This window comes from Labrus mixtus, chromosome 17 (genome assembly GCF_963584025.1).
Source record: "Labrus mixtus chromosome 17, fLabMix1.1, whole genome shotgun sequence".
Classification (NCBI taxonomy): Eukaryota; Metazoa; Chordata; class Actinopteri; order Labriformes; family Labridae; genus Labrus; species Labrus mixtus.
In genome coordinates this window covers 13,101,064-13,115,394 of record NC_083628.1, presented here as the reverse complement: position 1 = coordinate 13,115,394, position 14,331 = coordinate 13,101,064, and the positions used below count along the sequence as shown (strand labels likewise).

At 40.4% G+C, this 14,331-nt stretch overlaps 1 protein-coding gene across 1 annotated transcript in view; it reads left to right on the top strand.

Annotated features, from left to right (window-relative positions):
• Positions 1 to 14,331, top strand: part of nnt (nicotinamide nucleotide transhydrogenase) — a 36,360-nt gene that overhangs the window by 15,457 nt on the left and 6,572 nt on the right. Inside the window, exons 11-18 of the mRNA XM_061061665.1 lie at positions 503 to 664; positions 4,498 to 4,608; positions 6,879 to 7,024; positions 7,284 to 7,479; positions 8,126 to 8,359; positions 9,607 to 9,767; positions 11,136 to 11,315; positions 11,621 to 11,780. Coding sequence (XP_060917648.1) covers positions 503 to 664; positions 4,498 to 4,608; positions 6,879 to 7,024; positions 7,284 to 7,479; positions 8,126 to 8,359; positions 9,607 to 9,767; positions 11,136 to 11,315; positions 11,621 to 11,780 — 1,350 coding nt within the window. The remainder of the gene's footprint in view (positions 1 to 502; positions 665 to 4,497; positions 4,609 to 6,878; positions 7,025 to 7,283; positions 7,480 to 8,125; positions 8,360 to 9,606; positions 9,768 to 11,135; positions 11,316 to 11,620; positions 11,781 to 14,331) is intronic.

Genomic DNA, 14,331 nt, shown 5'->3' with positions numbered 1-14,331 from the left:
AATTTACACTTAATTCACTTAGTTCACTTCATTTGGCTGTCTACTCGCCGTTATATTGTATAGTTTCTGCTGATAATATGTCTACACTCATGCACTTTAACTTATGTCAATACTGTCCATTTACAACTCTGTTTTTGCACATTTACATTTAATCTTCCTATTTAAGACTAGTAATGCTTAGTTAAATCCTGGTTGTATATATTCACATTCTTAGTTTTGATATCTTTTAGTACTTATTTACTTTGTATTTAATATTATATTGTGTTTAGATTTGCTAACATTGTGTTTTTTACTCATATTGTGTGTTGGATAACCTGCTGCTGTAACGCCACAATTTCCCAGTTTGGGATCAATAAAGTAATTCTATTCTATTCTATTGATGATATCTTCTCGATTCTGTGGTGATGACTCAATCCGAAATGTCCCTTGATGGTCTATTAAAGCCGTCTCTAGTTGTAATCCAAGCCCCTCTCTGTTTTTTTTTAAACTTTGTGTGCTCCAGGCGCTGCCACCCTGCTGAGTCTGGGTCTGTCGGCTCCCAACGCCGCCTTCACTCAGATCGTCACAACCTTCGGTCTGGCCGGCATCGTGGGATACCACACCGTGTGGGGAGTCACTCCCGCTCTGCACTCTCCTCTTATGTCCGTCACCAACGCCATCTCAGGTTGGTTGTGTTCAGTGTGTCCTAGTTGTCAGAGACAGACTTCCAGTTAGTGAAGACATTTTTTTTCCCAGTGCATAAGAATGCTGTTACATTCACCCTTTGAGTAAAATGGTTAAAAAAAAGAAAGAAAAATATACCATAGCAGTTAGTCCCAGGCCCAAAAATAACACTATGATCTGAATCAAGACAAAGGATGACATTAATTTTCAAGATTCAATGTGTTGGTATATATTTAATTACATCAGCACTTACTTTAATGCTTACTTTAAATATTTATCTGGATTCATTATAATCTGATCATTTTACATTTCTGGACATACAGTATGAACTGACCTTTGACACCCATGACCATCACATGTGTGAAAAAAGTAGATGTAGATGATAAGATTTCTAATATTGGTTGCTCCCTAAATATGATTCATCATTCAGCTAACTACAGTTAATATTCTTAAGGGAGAAATATTTCATTTATTATACTGGAACGACTCAAAGTAACATTACATGAGTAACAGTTAAACGAGCCTGGCTCAGTTCAAACTGGTTTACAGCAGGTTCCTGTTCTGCAGCACAAAACAAAGATCACATCAGACAAATGACACAAGCAACAATCAGACTAAACGGGGGAATAACTGAAATCAACACATATTAGTTCAATCAATGGTTGCAAGTTTGTCCATTCATCAGGAGATGTTTATGTGCCTGCTTGAAATGCCGAACTGAGGTCGTTGTTGTCCTGATTTAATGTGGGACCTCATTCCAGACTTAAGTGTACGTATGAAAGAAAGACCTCTGACCAAAGCTGTTTTTGTGAGCTGGTACAGGGATCAATGCTTGTGAGAGTGATCTAGTGATGCGTTCCTGACTCGTGTTGGATCTTGGACTGGTCTTGCACTTAGCAAGATGTAATAAGGAGAATGCAACTTTCTCTTCCAGCAGTAGCAAGTAGACAAGTCGCAAATAGAAAAGAAACGAGGAAAAAAAAAAAAGGCTTAACATAAAGAGTGAGCTAGCGAATCAAAGCGATCATGTTCTCGGTCGATTAGCTCCCTGCAGCTACGCTGTTTCTGCACTCAGTCCAAATAAAAACCTTACAGATTGTGTCCTCATTGTCTGCTGCTGCTTAACACAGAGGGGTTAAAGGGTTAGAGAGGTAAGTGCATGTGTGTGTTCTCACCGCTTTGATCACTCTTGAGACCCTCACCGTGGTAGGAAGTAACACTCCCTCTGTGATCTTTGAGGGTCACGGGAGGCCTCTGATCCTTTAGTGTTGCACCCAGACGGACTTTAGAGCTCGACTTCCGAGCTCAGCAATTCAGTAAGTTAAGATAGAAAGTTTGAACTTCCTTTTGAAACTTTATAAGTTACCATCTTCACAGTGTCTTTGTTCCTGTCTTTCACTATAACAGTGTTACAGTGAGTCAAATACTTCTATTGAATTCAAGTATTTGAACATTTCCTCCTAAATCTGTTCTTATTCAGGATCAGTCCAAAAGGCACAAGTTTACAGGATTATCAGTAAATATCTGGAGAATTTAAAAACCACAAAAGAAATTTGTTCCTGAAAAAGTTTCTCCTTTCCTCGGTCTGTCCCTATCCTCCCTGTCCAGGTATTTTCCCTTCAAGCCTGGCGTAGCCTTTATAACCTTTTTTTTTTTTAAATATCTGTCAATGACGGTCTGTAGCTATGGAAACAGTGAGAGCATAATTCTGTTGTTGTTTCGCCAGGTATCGTAAAGACACACTCACAGACACACACACAATCAGTCACAGACATTAGGGAATCATGATGGAATTTAGGGTCAGTTGTATTCTTCACGAGCAGATTATAGAGTTACAGGGAGCATTGACTCTGACTGGTGAGAGATTTTCAATTCTTCAGACGCTGCTCTTATATCAAGTGTCTTTATATATCTGGTGTCTATTAGCAATGCTTTAATCTACCTGAGAGCTCGCTGCCTGTAGCCTGGCGACTACTGTTTGTCACAGAGACGCACCTACAGGACGCCGGCCCACCCACTAAATAGTTGTGTGTGTGTGTGTGAGTGTGTGTGTCTGTGTGTGTGTGTGTCTGTGTCCACTAACACCTGTTGGCTTTCTTTCTGGATAATCTATTAGCTGTGATAGTGAGCGTCCTTTGATCTCCACTTAATGGTGTATCAGCATACTTTTTCATTTAGTTCATGAAAAGAAAGTGTGCCAGATTTGTAAGGTCTCCTCTTAATGTCTGTGTCTCAGATTTATATTTAAGTAAAAAAACAAGCAGATCAGACCTGAGTCATGTGTATCTTGAATTATCTGTAGTTTGTTTTATCTGTGCTCGAGCTTCAGTGATCAGTTATTCAGTCAAATTATTAACTGACTATTTAAACAATCAGATGTTGGCTTATTGAATTTTTCTGGCATAAGTAAAGGTATTGTCCGCTTTTTGTGACATTTAAGGCAGTAAATGAGGAGTTTTTTTCGTTTGAAACTGTTGTTTGGACAAAATCAATTTTGTGAAATTGTGATGATATACAGTTTATTCAGGTGTGAATGAAATAAAAGCATGGGTGGCGCCGGTAGCCAAGTGGTTAGTGCGCATGCCGCCATGTACAGAGGCTGAAGTCCTTAAAAGCGTACGGCCCGGGTTCGAATCTGACTTTTGGCTCCTTTCCCTCATGTCCTTCCTTTTGATTTCTAACTCTATCCACTCTCCTGACTCTGAATAAAACTCTAAAAAAAAAATCTTGGAGAAAAAAAAAGAAATGAAGGGTTGCCTAGTATAGATGAAGCAAGCACACAAGCAGCTACCAGAGAGGCAATACATTCAGGCAGCTCCTAACACAAAAACATGACAACACTAATCCACAAGCCCCTTAAAAAGTTTTTCCAAAGGCAACGACAGGTTCTGTGTAAAGTTAGTCATTAAATTAGTTCAGACATATCTACAGTATAAATCCAACAGAGAGAAACTTTTCCAAAAGTTCAGCTTCATCATGAATATAGAGATTGAATTGCTAACAAACAGGCTAACCTGATGTATCTGTATCATTAAGGCTTTGTCCTTATTGTTGCAGCTTGGGCTGTCTGTAAATCATTCCCTCTCTCTCTCTCTCTCTCTCTCTCTCTCTTTCTCCAACATGTTTTCTGAGTCACTTCAACTTGCACTGTTAAACAATTGCAAAATTCCCACAGGAAAACTATCTAAAACAGAAACCAACACTAGTGTCATTGCAAAGAAACATCAGCTAAGGCTTATGACACTGGCAAAGGATTAACAAGGATTTGTCCATGTTTTTTTTTACATTTTGAAATATTTTCTAAGCATGTAGAAAGGTCTAGGATTTGATTTTAAACACAGTGTGAAGTAAATATTGTGTGAAGCTATTTTCTAGAAATGGGGGGAACAAAAGGAAAGTTACAGAGGTTGTTCTTTGCCTCCTTGAAAAAAAACTTTTTCCTTCACACATACATCCAAACTGTATACCTGTTAGTTCTCCTTTAAGAACACAGCTCTGTGTGAATGAAGGTGACTGGGATGCTGTAAGACATTACATGGCTGATGTTATCAAGGTTTCCTGATCCTCTTTTGATACACCAAATCTCTCTCTTTCACTCTGCTTCCATTTTATCCCTAAAATCTTATTTACAGTCTCGGAAGGAAACAATGTTTTCTGAATTTAAGAAGAGACTTTAAAATGTATGTAGTTATGCATTTGAAACAGGGATCAAAATGAGCTTTTTCATGACTTTTTAAAAAAGATTTTGTATCGTTTATGTGATCACCAAAAGTTTGAACGTCCTGTATAATTGGTTGGGATAGTTAATAATTACTGTTACTTGTTGTTTCGCAGGACTGACAGCTGTGGGTGGTCTGTCCCTGATGGGTGGTGGCTACACCCCGAACACCACCGCTGAGTCTCTGGCTCTGCTGGCTGCCTTCATCTCCTCGGTCAACATTGCCGGTGAGTCACCTGATCAGACACCTCACCACCATCCCTGCCAGTCACAGCAGCCTTCAGCCAAAAAATACCAAATTAGGCTGAAGCGTTGCATGTTTTTTTTTTAATGGATTTTACCAAAATTTGCCTTTGAAACCAAGTGCTGCAGCTGCCCCTTCTACCCACCAGCTTGGACCACACACACAATTCCCATTATACAAACAGAGTGTTCCTGGAGTCATTAGAAAACTCATTATTCTCTTATAGACTTTCAAAACAGTGTTCCTCCAGGCTGAGCCATTAATGTGTTTTAATTTATCCCATTAGCTCACATTTAACACCAGGGGAGATTTTGAGTTTTAACGTGCATATTGGAACATTTCAGCCTCTCTGTTAGAAACGCACCACATCTCTTGTGAGTTTTAAATTAGAGACATGCAGGATACCACAAGGACTCGACTTGAAGGAAAGCCTGTGAGTCTTGACATTAATCCTGGTCTTTCTAGGCTCTGTGGCATTAGTCCTCAAACCACCTGGTAGTCTTTTTCAGCTCTGCGTTAACTTTACCCCCAACAAAAGCATGTTGAAACACCACAGCCTCCATTGACATACCTAATTCCTTAAAAAAAAAAAAATCATTTTTGATGTTTGTCTTGGTTTCGTTTCCACACTAAGTGGTTCACCACATTACCCATAAACCCCTGGGAACAGGGAAAAAAAACATTCCATGGAAAGGGAAGAATCACAATATTGAAATTTAGCTCCTATTAAACAGACCCTGACATTTTTGTGTCTGCGCTGAGGAACAGGTCCGTGGCCGAAGCTTTTTGTTCCCTTTAAGTCGTACAGTCGTTAGATGTGGGAACGAATGGAAAACACCAGGGTCTGCTGAACATTTTGAGCTCAAAATGTTCCGTTTCTCACAACCTCACAAGCTACCAGGTTAAATCAGACTCCATATGTTTGATTGTTTCTGTTGTCTTTCCGCATCAGTGTACATCATGTGGTTTATAAATCACATGTCCTGACTATTCTTCATATGGGGGATTAGTTTTTACATATTTGGTTTTTATGTTTGCGCCCTCTATCTGCACATAAAGCCTATAGTTTTCCATCCATATAGTCTGAGAACTTCCAAGTCTATAACCAATCAAGTCATTTAAAACGTTGATACTGCTACCTACCAGGCGTCCATTGTGCAGTGTTGATTTTCATTTGCTAAATAGCCGCTTAACTAGAGAGCCATTACAAATTGAACTGCTCAAAAAAAGTCATGAAATATGAATTAACATCAGTAAAGATATCTTTGTGTCTCCGCCAGTAGACTAGCAGAGGCTTAAGTCCTTGAGAGTTTTCGACCCGGGTCTGACCTGTGGCTTCTTTCCGCATGTCATTCCCCACTGACCACCATTTGACCACAATAAAGCAGGTTATTAAGATTTGAGCGGGACGTTGTAGGTTAAACATTGATGGCAGTGTTTAATGTAATTTCCCAACGTGAGCATGCTAAAAAAACTGAATTAAGATGAATAACATAAACTCAACATCAGTATTCAAACACTGACAATGTAAGCATGTTAGCCCTTTGATTTAAGCATTGACCTCATTGTGCTAGCATGACTGTAGAGTCTTACTATAGCTTTGTGTTGCAGATTAGCCTCCGTTCCTGCCAGATTTCTAAATACAGTATCATGAGAAACCATTCAGACTAAAGAAAAGGAAAACAGCTTAAAACAATACGTGGATACCAACTTTGTTTAAATATGAACATTCCTCCATGTTGATTTATCGACGCAGATTGGTCTGCAATAATAGAAGTCAGATTATTATTATTATTACATGTTTAAGTAGGAGAGTCCACAGCTAACATTACATGAACTGAAGCGAAACAGGTGCTAGCCTCTGATTCACCCTCGTATGTACACCCTGTGTGTGTGTGTGTGTGTGCACGTGGCTAACATCATGCCAGAGGGAGGAAAGACACACACACAGTAATGTTATCTCCTCCTGTAAAGTGTGAGACACCGTCTGGTCCTGCTCCGACACTTTTGAGGTTTTCTTCTTGAAATATTTACACTAGGATAAAATAGACTCATTAAATTCCTAACATTGGTTATTGGACTTGGCTTAAAAACACCTGTTGCCTAAAAATAAGCCTTTTACATGGACTTGTGGCGCCTCAACTCCCTTCCTTTTAACCTGCCTCAGTATTAAAAACCACATTAATGCATTAAAGCAGCTTAAACCTGAGTTTTGTTTTAGGTCCAGTATTCATTTTTCTCTCTCCCCCAAAGGTGGTTTCCTTGTGACAAAGAAGATGTTGGACATGTTCAAGCGTTCCACCGATCCCCCAGAGCACAACTACCTTTATCTTCTCCCTGGTGGGGTCTTTGTCGGAGGTTACGCCGCCGCCCTGCATTCTGGGTACAACATTGAACAGGTGAGGGAGGCTGTTTTGAGCCGTGTCCACATGCTAAGATCAGGATTCAAATTGTGGTTACCTACCAAAGCTTTCCAAATCCCCGAGCGCAGCCTATTGCTATCATAGTCAGCTTATCATCATCCAAATGTATTCTTTGTTTGCCCAGATGTTATAAAAGACCTCCCAAGAAAATCAATCTGCCATGCTTCTCATTCTGCGGTTCTTCGATCCAAGTCTATAACCCCTTGTTTCCCATGCTTTCTCTTTTTATAACCAGATGATGTACTTGGGCTCCGGTCTGTGCTGTGTCGGTGCCCTGGCCGGTCTTTCCAACCAGAAGACTGCCCGTCTGGGTAACGCTTTGGGTATGATGGGAGTTGCTGGGGGTGTCATTGCCACTTTGGGGGCCCTCAAGCCAAGTCCTGAACTCCTGGCGCAGATGAGCGCAGCCATGGCTGTTGGTGGTACTGCTGGTGAGTCTATGTGTATTTATGTACTACGTAGGAGACAGCAGAAAAATTCAAAATACTTGCAGAATTGTGATGCAGTAGATGCAAGTTTTTGGGGATTCGGATGCCTTCATATTTTCCAAGCTTGGCAAGATTAAGCAGCAGGTGTGCAGAGCGCAGTGACTCTGTGATGTTTACATCAAACACAACATGACTCACTCGCCGCCAGACCCAGGTGGTCTGATGAGACGGTCAGCATCATGTGTTGCTCACTCAGGACAGTTTGATCATTTAAATGCTAATTGTTCCAGTAACAAAGCTGAATCCTAGACTAAACTGTCCGGGCAGACAATAACGCTCCTTTCCAGATACAGCCAGGTTTCCTGTAGGAACGAACACACTGATACACACACACACACACACACACACACACACACACACACACACACACACACACACACACACACACACACACACACACTGACAGACAGGAAGTGTAGACCCGCTCACAAACAAGGGATTTCCCAGAATAGGCCTCATAAGCAACACCTGGTCCCTCACACCGACCCACTTCCCAGCAACCCTCTTCAGTGTGTGTGCACATGCTTGTAATTTGCATATTATTATTTATTTGTTATCTCTCTCTCTCTCTCTCTCTCTCTCTATTTAGGCCTGGCCATAGCTAAGAGGATCCAGATCACTGACTTGCCCCAGCTTGTGGCAGCCTTCCACAGCCTGGTGGGGATGGCTGCCGTGCTCACCTGTGTAGCTGAATACATGATCGAATACCCCCACTTTGCCACAGACCCCGCAGCTAACCTCACCAAGATAGTCGCCTACCTCGGCACCTTCATCGGCGGTGTCACTTTCAGTGGCTCTTTGATTGCATACGGCAAACTGCAAGGTGAGAGACGCACAGTCATGCATTCTGAAGATTTGGATGGACATCAGTGGAAAAAAAAAAAGACAAAAGTACAAACTCACCATAGGTCAGACGTGAGTCAGCTGCACCTTCAGCTGCAGTTATCTGACATCTTTGCTCACAGCATCACCAGTTTACGGACGGTTGAATCAATAAACCATTGGCTATTTTTATGGCTGGAGGTGTCACATCACGTGCACAGGTGTGTGAGACGTGAGTCAGTAATATCCAGTCTATTGCAGAAGTGATGTGAGATTGCTATGAGATCCCTACAAGTTCATATTTAATGTCAAAGGTTGGTGAAAAGAAGACCCATACTGCATCTATATTTGACAGTGACCTATTGGCTTTTTGACACTTTATAGATGTTATTTTGCTCGCACCAGAAAACAAGTGAATGGTGGACAGAACCTCTCAATGTATAATGGAATAGTTTGACATAAGGTGAAAACAAGCTAGTTTGGCTTTTATGTTTTGTTCAGTCTTCAAATCACTCAAATTAGATTTATAATGTTGGTCCCCCCCCCCTCTGTCTTAATGCGAAGCTACGCTAACCGGTTCCTGGCTCTAGACTTTCACACTCTTGCAGCTGTTTTTACTCACCCCTGTAACTTGATGTACCAAACAGTCTGTTTATGTTATTTCAAAATAAAAGCCTGATTTTTTTTTTTTATCTAAAAAAGAATAAAAACAAATTAACATAACATCATAACAGTAGTATAAGGCAACTTACAATTGTTTACACCATTCTTCGTCCACTACAAACAGCCAACCTATAATCTGGAGAATGAGAAGGATCATGTCAATCAGCATTAGAGCAGTGATATTTCACCTTAGCTGTACTCTAGTTGTCAACAAGAAAGGGTCTTTAGACTTGCTTCATACCAACTGCAGCTTGTGGGGTGGGGGGGGGGGGGGGGGGTGGAGAGTTCATTGGGTTCATGTGCTGGCACTAGTCCTGAAAGTTACACTGTAATTGCCATGTAGGCTTCAACAGTTTCAAAAGGGCAAATTATGCATGAACATGACATTCAGCTAATGACAAGTATCAAGTTACGGCTGTTGAAAGATAAATCCAATGAAAATGTCTACATTTGCATGGCTATATAGACCTGCCTGTGTTTATACTCTGTTGATATATAAATGTCTCTATCTGCAGTTTTTAGGGAGTATCCTCATGTATTTTTTCCATCTGTCATCATGTCCCCCTTTCTTTTCCCTCCATACAGGTGTTCTGAACAGCTCTCCCCTCATGCTCCCCGGTCGTCACGCTCTGAACGCTTCTCTCATGGCCGCCAGTGTTGGTGGGATGATTCCCTACATGATGGACCCGAGTTACATCACAGGCATCACCTGTCTCGGATCGGTCTCTGCTCTCTCTGCTGTCATGGTATGTCATGTTTGTGTGTGCATGTTTGCATCCTAATTTATTTAATGACCTAGGTGGAGGCCTAAGAAAGGTGAAACATGCACTTCAATACTGTAGATTGGATTTTTTTTATGCTGACTTTAAAAAGGAATTTTTTGAGTCATCTTTATAATAACAGTCATCTTTATAAAGGAAAAAAAAATGTTTGTGGTAAAAGAAAGCAAAGGTGAAAAAAGAAGGAAGCTTCTTGCACAGGTAATGGTAACTGCCCAAACATCTGAGTTGAGGAGAGAGCTGATAACGGTGTGGCAGCCATAGTTACACACAGACTTGAATTGTAAAACTGCCAAACTCCTACTTTGACTCAATGCTTACATGCTTAACTTCTGAAGAGGTAACAGAAATTGTCAGAGACAGAGATGTCCAGGGTCAACAACACCATATAGATCATTTTTACTTGACATATCTCAATAAGCATGTTGCAGATCAACCTCCTGCACGAGTTGCAAATATCTAAGTATAAAAGAAACTGATGAACTGATGTGGACCTCTGGAGACAGTTAGTATATTATTGGGGGAATTAAGTTTTGAGATTCGTTAATTTTCTGCTGTAGGTACTTGCTCTTAAATTCTGCAGAAAGAGCATTTAATTTACACAAAGAAGTTGAACAGCCTTTTGTCAACCAATGAAACAGATCAGATATTGATACCTTTTCTGGAAATAGGTTCAAACTGTCTTTAGAGGTACTCAGTTGCTTTTTACAAATGTACCAGAAAATAGATGATAATCAGGTGATCCCTGCCCTTTGCACAGTAATGTGACTCTGCTGTTAAAAGAGAGTCATGTATTATACTGATCACAAATATGAATGATGTGTTGCAATGTTTGTGTCTTCGCTTTCCATGCATACTTTTTTCAGGAAAAATCAGTGTGTGATAACTAGCTGTATTAATGGAGGGAAGTGAATTCAGTTTCAGTTATAAATGAATATGTTTCAAACAAATGATCTGTAATCAGCGTTTCAAGTACAGTATAATATATCCTCCAACAGACCAATTGATGATGTGCACCTGTGCAAACTGAAATAAAGTCAAACATTCCTGCTGCTAAGATAACCACAGCTGGCTCTTGTTCAAAACAATACAGATGATAGAGGGACAGAGAATTACAAAATCTGATTGTGAAAAATGTAAGTGAAGCTAAAAAGACAGGTTCCCCTCTAATGGAAGATAAATGTTTTTTTTTTTTTGTTGTTTTTAAGATATCATATTAGTCAGCAAGTCTCTCTCTGTTCTTATGTTGAGAGAATTTGTTCAGACTTTGCATTTGCTGTTGCATTCATTGAATCTTTTGACCAGTCTGGTTAAAACTTCTCCTCTTTCATTTAGGGTGTAACTCTGACAGCAGCTATTGGCGGCGCTGACATGCCCGTGGTCATCACCGTATTGAACAGTTACTCCGGGTGGGCCCTATGCGCTGAGGGCTTCCTGCTCAATAACAACCTGCTGACCATTGTCGGAGCTCTCATTGGATCGTCTGGAGCCATCCTGTCTTACATTATGTGTGTGGTGAGTGGAAACCGTCTCGATCTAAAGAAGAACTTAATATCAGAGTGTTTACCAGAGAAGCACTGCATTTGATGGCCTTATCGTTGTTCCTCTCCCATCCACCAGGGGGTACTCTAACTTTACCAGAGTAGAGACACTGTTTTAAATCTAATTTCAGTTTACAAATAGTTTTTTTTTAAGGAAGGATCCTTGTCATTTTTCTCTAAATGCTGCACTTTGTTGTACAGATAAAATTAATTTCAACAAAACTTAAATAATCATTTACAATAAAAATAAAAAAACAAGAAATCTCTCCCTCTTATTAGGCCATGAACCGTTCTCTGGCTAATGTGATCCTGGGAGGCTACGGCACGTCCTCCACCGGCACAGGAAAGCCCATGGAGATCACAGGGACACACACCGAGGTCAACGTGGATCAGACTGTCGACATGATTAAAGACGCCCAGAGCATAATCATCACTCCAGGTAAGACACAAATACAAGCACACACACACACACACACACACACACACACACACACACACACTCCTACACACACTTCAGAGGTCTTGTACATGAGTGGAAAAACATGGTACTTTGACTCTGCCAGTGTCTTTTTTTTTTTCTTCAGCATTAGCCAAGTTCTGTTTATTTAACCTTTTCTTGACCCAGGTTACATCACCATCTTGCTAGCCTAATTGACAAGTCCTGCTGGAGTGGCCACACACACACACACACACACACACACACACACACACACAATCACACATATACTCTTGGGTTTCTGTGTGGTCGTCAGTCCCTGGTAAATAGACATTCTACAGTGCAGCGTATATATACGCAAGGTCAAGGGAAAATTAGATGGAAAGAGGGTATGCTGGCTTTTTGTTGACAATTCCAATACTACGTCCAAAATTGGCTTCTAGCTCCTTTTTCAGTGTTACAACATTGTGTCCAGCCTTTGTTCAAGCAACATGCCTTTCTTCTTTTCACATGTTTTCAATATCAGACCATAAATATGTGTGAGCCTCCCACTTGGTCAATTACGCTGGATCCTGCCGTCATAAACTCGTCATTGTGTGGCCCACTGACTTCTCAGTCCCCTCTCCAGATTGTTGGGAACTAGTTCCAAAGAGTTGTTTTACTCACGTGGGTACATGTAAACACAGACCAAAGGCATCCATCCTGCAAATTGGCGATTACGGTCATAGCGCTGAGAGCCCATATACAAAAAAACCAACTCTTCTGAGGAAACCTCTGCAATTTACAAGAATTGCGAAATGAAAGCGTTCACATGGTTGAGAAGAAATGGAGCAACATCCAGCGTAGATTAAAACGTCTTTATTTTTCGTTCGTACTTTTCTATCACAAACACTGGAACCAAAACTAGGTTGAGAAAAATGAAAGAGCGGTAATTAAAATGTTTTGGGTTTTTTTTTGCCCCCACAATGTTCTGCAAACATACCACACCGAGTCAAGACGCATAGTAAGATGCCAGACATTTCTGTGAGGAATTATTGAGAAATAGAAACCACTGAAATACAGATAATTACATCACGGGTAAATGCATCAAAACTCAACAGCAAATAGCTAATAACATCAGGTTCAGAAAGTGTACTATTCAAATATATAACTCTTATCTCTGCCCAAGTGTTCAGCCGTCAAACTGGTATTGTTACCTCGAGCCGGCTTTCACTCAGTGCCTTGTTTCCATTTTTACCATTCTCCCTAATTGGAGCCGTCACAGTCACTTTGCCTGATTGACATCTGTGGAAATGGTTAAGACTCTGCCTGATAAACATAAGTGTTTTCCTGGCTTAGTCTGGCCCATCTCCGCATGGTCTGGACCCACTTGTTTTTCTTGTAGGAGAAACTCCAGAGAGAACATTGAAAGCACAGGCAATGACAGAGCTGGTGGTGATCGAGAGGGAAATAAGTGAAAACTATTAAATTGTTGAGCCAAACTGTAGACAGTCAGCCGTGTTTCTCAAAGAGAATTTTTCTTCTCCTCTGTATGCACGGTCTGAAAGCATGTAATTTTTGACTGGGTCATCGTAACAAAACGGTTTCTGACTGGTTGTTGTGACAAGGATAGTAAACACCACTGGACCGTTTGACATGTGTTTGTGTGTGTGACTGTGTGATAAAAATCAAGTACCACACACCAGCATTATAAAACATGAAGGAGGTCCCGGGCTTGGCGTAACGAAAACATATACTGGTACTGTGCAGAAATAAGTGCCAGCTGAGTGCTGAAAGCAAATCAACAGAATTTTTAAAATCTCTAATCTCAAGGTTTAAAAGCGCAGATACGAGGAACTCTTGATATTTTGATTTCCCTCGGCCCTTGTGGACGGAAGCTTTACCCTGATGCTGTAAAGATCTTGATCTGACTAGCTTGAGTATCTGTTAGTATGACAAAAATAAAAGTCGTTACTTTTATATACTTTAAAAAATGTTTTTATTGTGAGCAAATCTGATAACACGTCTAGTGATAGACACTACAGAACTTATAAAACATGGTGGACAATGAAGAGAGTAACAAAGTAATCAGACACATAAAAGCAGAAATCAAATAAACACAAACACAATTTTTTTTACTCAGATTTTACATAATGCATCACAATGAAATAATGTGCATGTGCTCTATATAAGAACTACATCTCTAACATTAGTTCTTTTCAGCATCTGACTTAATTTCTTGAAAGCGTTACACACAGATGTCACAATCACATACAATAATCCCTCTGTAGTTGTTAACAGTACATTCCACTTCTGTGTTAAAAGTAACTTCAATTCTCTACAGCTTTTCCAGCAAAAAACTTCTGATCAAGTTGTCTCTGTATTGTCTCCTTCCTCTGCTTCTCCTGCATCATTATTTCAGCTGTTAAACACCCCATGAAGTTACATGTTCACATTCTTCTGGCTGTTCATCTGTACTGACCTTAGAGTAATTAATTGTGTTGAGACACAAGTCTGCACTGTGCTTTGATATGAGCTCATTACTTACAGCTGTTGTTATTTACAAAAACCTCTT